Raw genomic sequence first — 9,452 nt, forward strand, 5'->3', positions numbered from 1 at the left:
GTCACCCAGCCAGGGCCTAACTACCTTTTAAAGGTGGCAACTGTCTTATTCATCTCTGGATCCTCCAGTGATACTGATCATAATTCCTGGCCCATGGGAGATCACTAGAGTAAATTGAATTAGTTAATATATACTCTATGCTCAATTTCCTATTTGTTGTAGTAAAATATAGAAATGTTTAACACTATTTAACTAGAAAAACTATTTCAAAACAGAAACAAAGGTATGCAACTACTTATATATATTTGCCTTTCCTCCTTGGCTAGTGAGTGGGAGGGTTGACACAAAGGTCATTTGCTTCCAGAAATAGGATTTGAGCAATCAACTAGGAAAGGGATTCAGGTCAGTGTCGGTGAGGTAACCAGAGCTTCAGTATCTTTGAACACATATTTCAATATTTTTGCTTTTCTCCATAAACAAACTAGGCAAAATCCATTGATATTTGGGAAAATCAATTAACTAGCAAAATGTTCTAGTTCTACTACAATTTGAACTTTGGGAAAATTCAACCTATTTTAGACATAATGTATGAAATGTTTACTTTGGGGAGGAAAAAGCCTAGGGCAATGGTTCTCAACCTGTGGGTCGCGACCCCTTTGGGGGTCGAACGACCCTTTCACAGGGGTCGCCTAAGACCATCGGAAAACACATATATAATTACATATTGTTTTTGTGATTAATCACTATGCTTTAATTATGTTCAATTTGTAACAATGAAAATACATCCTGCATATCAGATATTTATATTACGATTCATAGCAGTAGCAAAATTAGTTATGAAGTAGCAACGAAAATAATTTTATGGTTGCGTGTCACCACAACATGAGGAACTGTGTTAAAGGGTCGTGGCATTAGGGAAGTTGAGAACCACTGGCCTAGAGCCTTCTCACTGTCTCATAACCCCTCTCCTGTACTGCTGCACCCAGATGAGCTGCTTTGCTAACTTAACTCAATCTCCCAGGCTTAGTTGGGTTGTAACCAAATCTTTCACTGCCCCTTCTTAATCAGACCACATTCTCTTTTGCTGTTTTGACCACCTAAATGTTTTTTTCAACTCTACTAGTCATTTTAAATTATGCAAATATAATTATGAAATTAAGTAAATAACTGAATTGTGACATCTGAATACTTATTATGTCAAAATCCATTCTAAGAGCTATACATGTATTACCTCACTTAATCTTCAAAACCATATACATTATAGACAGAAAAACTGAGGCCAAAAAGGTTAAGATAATCAACGTAGGAGCCTGTATTGAACTGCAAAATTACAAGATTTTCTGGCAATAAAATACCTTTATTATGATTGCTTTTAATGGTTAAAATTTGCATGTTTCCTAGATAAAGTAGTCCGTAACAGGATAAAAAATTACAAAAAGACAAGCTTCTTAATGTTTCAGTTGAATTAACTATAGAATTAAAATGCCTGCTAATGATTTAATAGCTTCAAATATAACACAAAATATATTCAATATATAATATAGACCTTAGAAATCTGATTCTATTATGCCATTATTTACAAACTGAATTAAGAGTAAAAGATTTAGCTAAACAGATGAATTAAAAAACAAGTATATTCTGAAATAATTGTATCTTAAAGTATCTATTCTTTGGAGTAGAAATACTCATTTAATACAATATGTTAATTACATCAATTTTAGTAACAATTTGTTGGTATGGACTTAGCCCAATTTAAATTCCTGTGTGCTGGGAAATACAACTATCTTTTTCAAAGCTATTAGAATTTGTAGTTCAGTTTAATAATTCAGAATGATATCCCATCCTACTTAATTTTAAAGGTATAGAACATAATGATACCCTCTTTAGATAAATGGAACTTAATTTTCATTAACAATGTAAAGCGTTTTCCTTTCTAAACTGTATAATTTTTATTGTTATCTATATAATGTTATGCACTAGTAAGCAAAGCAAGCAACATTACTTTAAATAACATCTTTAATTAAAGTTTTGCAAAGGTAAAATATTAAACTTAAAATAGATCTTAGTACATCAAAATACTAAGTTCTCTAATTGTATTCCAAGATGTTCTTTAAAACATAATATCCCGTATATCACAGAAGAGCAACCTTGATCTGCAATTGTACAGATGAATTATACAAACATAATAAATATATTTACGCCCTTACACATAACAGTATGTACAACAGCAGTTGACAACAGTAGCTCAGAACAGCAAAAAGGATTAGTCCCTCCCCCAAATTGTAGCCCTGACGCATACTGGACTGATTTAAGGAATCTTGACAGAAATAGTTATTAACTAGGTAAATAGTAACTTACTAATAGTTAGTAGTTACTTAATAACGCAATGAGTTCTTCCTTTAAAAAAGGAAAAAAGTTTTCTTTTGTTCCTCAAAATAAAAATATTAAGTTTGTGTGTTCTTCCTTAAACTATAAAAAATGACAAAAAATAGACTAAGGCAGGCTTAACAGGGGAATATAAACTTCAGAATAATTTCCATAGCATAATAGATTAAAATGCAAAACTATTTAACATAAACTCATGAGGACCTATACAAAAGCAACTATTTTTTAACCAATGAATTCAAAATCTGAATAGCTGATTCAGACAGGTGGAAGACAGACAAATGAAATAAAATGAAAATGTACAAAGATGGATCAATAAAATATTACATTGCACAAAATCTCAAAAAAGTTCAAGATGAAATAATCTGAAAAAAATAGGAATTTTCTATGTGGAAGAAAATGTTAAGTTGTAAGGGGAGCTCCCGAGAGGAAATCATTTGTTTTCCTACACAAGGCATATTTACCTTCTGAAAAGAATGGTGACATTATTGCTATAAGATAATCAAAAATTAGTCTTAGAGGAGACAACCCTTTTCATTCCTCCATAAAAAGCAGAAAAAATAAGAAAACCAAATCCTTGATTTTCACTATAGCAAAAGAAAATCTTTATACAAAAGCTATTATATTTTTATGTTCTTGATGTCTAAAACCAGAATCTATTAGAATATGCTCTTCAAAAACACATTTTAATTACTATACACACTTCTCAAATCTTGATGTATTCCTAGAATAACATCAAGGTGGCTTTGATTTTAAGAGAGGCAATATAAATGTGGTATTATGATGGCATTTAATTAACAGAAATGTGAACATTTAAAAAAATATAAAAGCCCAATATAAAGATCCCCCTCATATAACAGACATTTTACCCTAGAAACTAATTGCACATTAAAGTTGTTTTAGCAAAATGTGGCTCTCCACAGAAATTAACTGTGCTATCAGGCATGCATGTGGTCTGATTATCCCAGTGACCACCAAAAAAAGAGTATTTATATTGAAAGGCACACATTTCCACACTTTATCAAGTAATTTTGTGTAAATTTTCCTTCCCAATGTTGATTAATGTTCATCTTGTTTTAATAAAAGGTGCCATCACCTTCAGTGCAAATCTAAGCAATTCCTCTTCTGAAAGCTTTATCTGTTTTCATAAAACCAAGTCTGAACAATTTTCCCTCTTTGAATAAACACTTTCATTTTAAAATTCTGAAGTGGGAATCCTTGCCTTTTCAAAGGAATGACATTTTTATAGAACTTAATGAAATGATTTGTTAAATACAATGTTAAAAGCATGATTAAGAATTCAAGTACAATAAAAGATAAGCAAGTGGCATTCTTATAGCAAGCCACTATAATAAAACTAAAACATGCTATTTGATTAAGAAGAAACACAATGCAGTAATACATAAGAGCACAATTTGGTATGCCGTGTTGTTGGACTGGCTTTCAGGATTTTCACAGGTAAAAAAAAAAAGCATTTGCCAAGTGTGCCATAATTAATATGCAATACACAGGTGCAACTACAAATAGTTAATTCCTGCTTCAAAATAACCCGAGTGAATCACTCTGAAAGCAGTGGTTTTTCATGTTTGAAAATAACATTATAAAAACAGGCCAGTATCCAATTCTATGAATATCGAATGCTTGCCTACACAGAGGGCCTAAAACATGAGCTGAATATCATATAATAATACAAGGTTCAGTAGCATAATAACTACTAGATAGCCAAAAGGTTTCGATCAACACTGCAGCACTGCTAAACTTTCATAGGTAGTTCAGGTCATTGACTCTTCATTGGGTAAATATCAACCTACTATCAACTATACTGAAAGACAACTGAACAACAGGGCTTCTGTGATTCCACCCCCTCCCTTCTCTCAATCTCAATAAAACAAACCAACCTATGTGTGCTTTGAGAGTAATGGGGTAAACAAATTTCACCTCCAAAAAACTAAATTAACATAGCAAAAATAAAAACCGTATTACCAGGTATGGCATCTAATAAACCTAACTACTAGCATGCCAGAAACCACCATTTATATCAAAGTTCAGAATATAAGTTAAAGGGACCAAGCTGGTATTGGGGTGGGAAGGAGGCAGGAAAAAAAAAGATTAGCCTTTTTGAGAATTTTAAAGATTTGTGTTAAAAAAAAAGAAAAAGCAATATATAAGCTCACAGTTTTTCTTTGCAATGTACTTTAAAGTGTTTCTATTTTACTTCTGGAAACACAAAGGCAAATAAAAGATAAAAATGGAAGACTTTTAAAAAATCAATATACAAAAGTAACTTAAACACATTTGAATTCTGTCCAGATAAACCATGAAAAGAATTAGCTGTAAGAACCAAGGTGAAGACAAGTGTTCCTACAGTTCTCCCAGGCAACTAGTGCACACTGAACACAGCACTGCCATATTGTATTTTAGAGCCCCTTACAGAGTTAGAGCTATGCATTCTTAATATACATATTAAGTTTCTATTATTTTCAATATAAGTCAAATTTATATGCTTTCTTCCCGGTGTGCAAACTAAAGCCCATGTATTTTAATATTATCAATGGCCTGGAAGGGCCACCAAATCAAAGAGGTAAATATGTACTTAGTGGCCCACCCCCTTTTACCCCAAAACTGCCCCTCAAATTACAAAGTTAAATTTTAAAAAAATCTGTTCAATTAAAATAATAGTTTTATAATTCTTTACTAGTAAAGACAAGAAACTTTTATAATTATTAAATTGTTTAATAAAAACCCAGGTCCTCACCACCTGCCCAACACTTCAGTCAATGCACTGAATGTTATCTGAATGTATGTTTTCATTAAAGACTAAACACCCACATAAACATGCACTTCAGCCCAACTGGAAAAAAATCTGTATTCTTGTGTATATAATTTCAGCTAAATGGTACCTTTGTGGAATAAAAACCTTATTTCTAAGGAACCACTTTAGGGTTTCTTTTTAAGGTATGAGGCTAAAAGAAACAAACATTTTTGTAAGGAAACTGAAGTTGGCATTTTAATTCTGCTAAGACAAGACTCTAGTTTAATAAAGAGTGTGAAAACCTAATTAAAATAAGTAGCCATTCCTCGGTCAAATTTTGTCTCCAAACTGTGGTCATTGATTACTTCCTTTAACTCTTAAATAGATGTTTCATAAAGCAGGGAAGGAAGAGGTATATATCATTGAGGGAGAAGAGCAAGTAAAAATATTAAGACCTATTATGGGAGTTCTAAATTGTTTCCTTACACAAGTCAATTAAAATTCAACACCATAATTCTTGCCCTCTTGTAAAAAGCGCACGCGCAATTTTTACCAAATATAACCACATACAATAAGCAGTTTCATTTCAATCTATCAAAAGGAAAGTTTCTTTAGTTCATTCTCACAAGTGTTTTCTGATTGAACCCAAGGTGGAGGAAGGAATATAGACAAAGCTTTACATGCTAATTATCAGTGGCAGGTACCTGTATTTAAAATTGACAATTAGGGTTTTCCTACACAAAACCCCAATGCCCCCTTCCCCAACAACCCCTGGTGCTACAGTTCCATGGCTTGCCAGTTAGAAGTAGTGTCTATGTTGTCAAGGTCTCTTTGTTCCAGTAGCTTTGCTTCTACTGCACTTTGTCTGACATGCAGAAGTTAAGTTTTGGTTGGAGTATGTCCCAAGTTTCAAACTGTCACTTTAAATTTTTGTAAAGTTTCTTTCATTTTATTTATAAAAGAAAAGAACCAATTCTTCACCATTCTGCATCTCCAATGGCTTTGGAAAATATATAATCTCTTCCATTAAGATTCATAATGCCATCCTTGAGATGAAATTTCCATTTGTTTTTACTTCTGTGTATCTAAATAAACAAATAAAAAAGAATGTAAGAGATACAATTAACAGAGAAAACAAAAAAAAAGCCCATTCACACACCAAAAAACCTTTGTCTTGTACATTACTGCATTTTCAAACTGTTTTTTTTAATTGAGATATAATTGACATGTACCATTCTATTTATTTCAGGTGTACAACAAACATAATGATCCAATATTTTTAGAGAGAGAAATAATCACATTGTCTATTTAACATTCATCACCCACAGTTACAACTTTTTTTTCTTGTGATAATGTTTAAAATATACTCTCTTAGCGACTTTCAAATATACATTACAGTAATATTAGCCATAAGCACAGTGCTGTACATTATATCCCTTATTTATCTTATAACTGGGTGTTTGTACCTTTTGACCACCTTCACCCATCCCCCACCCCTCACTTGTGGCAATCATCATTCTGTCCTCTGTAACTATGAGTTCAGTTTGTTTTAAAAGATTGCACATATAAATGAGATTAACTGATATTTGTCCTTCTCTGTCTGACTTCATTTAGCATGATGCCCCAAGGTCCATTCATGTTGTCACAAATGGCAAGATTTCATTCTTTTCTTTTTTTTGAGGATATTTTTTCCATTGATTTTTAGAGACAGTGGAAGGGAGGGGGAGAGACAGAAAGAGAAACACTGATGTGTGAGAGAGACATTGATTGGTTGCCTCCCACACGCACCCATAGTGGGCTGGGGATTTAATCTGAAACAGATGTATGTGCCCTTGACCAGCATTGAACCCATGACCCTTTTGTCTGCAGGCGAGTGCTCTAACCACTGAGTGAACTGGCAAGGGCAAGATTTCATTCTTTTTTATGGCTGAATATTATTCCACTAGAGGCCCAGTGCATGAAATTCATGCACGGGAGGAGTCCCACAGCCCGGCCTGTACCCTCTCCAATCTGGTACCCCTCTTGCAATCTGGGACCGCTGGCTCCTAACTGCTCACCTGCCTGCCTGCCTGATCGCCCCTAACAACTCTGCCTGCCTACCTGCCTGATCACCCCGAACCGCCTCTGCCTGCCTGCCTGCCTGATCACCCTAAGCACCTCTGTCTGCCGGCCTTACCACCCCTAACTGCTACTCTGCCAGCTGGATCACCCCTCACTGCTCCCCTGCCTGCCTGATCACCCTTAACTGCCTCTGCCTGCCAGCCTGATCGCCCCTAACTGCTCCCCTGCCTGCCTGATCACCCCTAAGCACCTCTGCCTGCCAGCCTTACCACCCCTAACTGTTACTCTGCCAGCTGGATCACCCCTAACTGCTCCCCTGCCTACCTGATCACCCTTAACTGCATCTGCCTGCCAGCCTGATTGCCCCTAACTGCCCTCCGCTGCCAGCCTGGTCGCCCCTAACTGCCCTACCCTGCCAGCCTGGTTGCCCCTAATGGCCTCTGCCTCTGCTCCTGCCACCGTGACTTTGTCTGGAAGGATGTCCAGTCTAATTAGCATATTACCCTTTTATTAGTATAGACAACACATATGCCCCTAAAAAGTTACATTATTTTACACGCTTTAAATTATACAGTACATATTCAACCTCTTTTACCCTGTTTTTTGTTATTGTTTTTCTACACGTATCTTGTTGACTCTTTTCATGGAGACGAAGGGAAAGGGAGAGTCAGAAACATCTATGAGAGAGAAACATCAATCAGCTGCCTCCTGCACACCCTCAACTGGGGATATGCCTGCAACCAAGGTACATGCCCTTGACCGGAATCGAACCTGGGATCCTTCAGTCTGCAGGCCGATGCTCTATCCACTGAGCCAAACCGGTTAAGGCAATAGTAAGATTTTTAACAAACCTGCAACCTTTCCATGCACAGGACGACACTCATGCTCAACCAACCTACCCACTTCACCCCGGCCGTTATACAATTTCTGAAATTTTATTTCAATTAATTTTCGCAAAGTCTGTGGGTTAGGTAATATTCACATTTTGCTGATGAGAAAAAAAAAAACCAACCTCTTCTTTTTGAGACGTTCTTCACTCATTACTGCATTTTCCTGCCAGCCCCAGAAAGGCTCTTGACGGTGATTTCACTGGGTATCCAGAGTCAGAAGCATTCTCCTCACCACCCTCACCACCACCTCCTCTGCACTGGTACTGAGGCTGCCCTGGAGGGCGCCAAGGCTAGGTAACACGAGACAATGACAGGATTTGAACCACTGGAACTGTGTACCCGCCTCTCCTCTCAGCCTTTCTCTGCCACACTGAAGAATGCAGGGCCAGCAACTTCCGGCAGCACCGACTTCCAGATAGGCCAGGTTTGCGGCGCTAACACTTCGGACACTGAAGTGCTGCAGTCTCTCCCTCTCCAGAGCCGCCGCCGCCGCCAAGGTTATAGGGCTGCCCCAGAAGTCCTCCATGCGCCTCCCGTTAGCAGCAAACATGGCGGTGGACTCGGCGATGGAACTGCTATTTTTAGATACTTTTAAACACCCCAGCACTGAGGTAAGACTTTGCTTCTTGATTCTGACTCTGCTTCTCAACTGTGGGACACGTACAAAAAATCCTCAGGCATGCCTTGACTTTCCCTCCTGCCGGTGGACTTAAATTCCAAACATACACACCCCCTCCCCCAAGCTGGGTGTGGGCACCACATCTGTGGGAGAGCATCAGTGGCCAGGACATTTCTATGCATTAACTTAAGCTCCTGCGTCTTTGATTGAGTTGGCTGTTCTGCTTGCTTTGGTCCCTTGCCCCCTTATCCCCGTCAAAACTTTGAGCCTTGAAAATATCTTGGTTCTCAGGTTTAGCTCGGGTGATGTTTGGGAGGGTCTCAGACTGCCTGTGTTTAACAGCAGTTCCAGAGATCGAGCAGGTCACGATGGCTTCGTGATTCCTAAATCCCTCCTACCAGGTCCTTTTTCTAACGGGAGTTAGGTTGCCCAGGTGTGTCACTCATTCAGTTTAGGATTCACCCATTAGGACATGACATATTTGCATGGAAAGGCTTTTGCATGGAGAATACCTGCGAGGAGGGGAATCAGCAGTGAAAGGAACCAACGGCGGATTTGGAACCCCCAGACAGGGAACCTCGCTCACAAAGGAAGCTAAGCCTCCCACCCGCTCCGTGGCTCTGGCTGGTGCCGCCATCTTTGTGGTTATGGGCTCAGCCATCTGTCGTGGAGTGACGGTTAATTTGCATATTACCCTTGTATTAGTATAGATTATATATTATTGTCCTATATCAGTGGTCGGCAAACCGCGGCTCGCGAGCCACATGCAGCTCTTTGGGCCCTTGAGAGTGGCTCTTCCACAAAA

The 9,452-nt window shown here is 37.6% G+C and overlaps 1 protein-coding gene across 1 annotated transcript in view; it reads right to left on the bottom strand.

Moving 5' to 3' along the window:
* Positions 1 to 1,938: 1,938 nt before the first annotated feature.
* Positions 1,939 to 9,452, bottom strand: part of GTF2A1 (general transcription factor IIA 1) — a 43,743-nt gene continuing 36,229 nt past the window's right edge. Inside the window, exon 8 of the mRNA XM_006778885.2 lies at positions 1,939 to 6,162. Coding sequence (XP_006778948.1) covers positions 6,055 to 6,162 — 108 coding nt within the window. The 3' untranslated portion in view covers positions 1,939 to 6,054. The remainder of the gene's footprint in view (positions 6,163 to 9,452) is intronic.

Source organism: Myotis davidii, unplaced genomic scaffold (assembly GCF_000327345.1).
Source record: "Myotis davidii unplaced genomic scaffold, ASM32734v1 scaffold309, whole genome shotgun sequence".
Lineage (NCBI taxonomy): Eukaryota > Metazoa > Chordata > Mammalia > Chiroptera > Vespertilionidae > Myotis > Myotis davidii.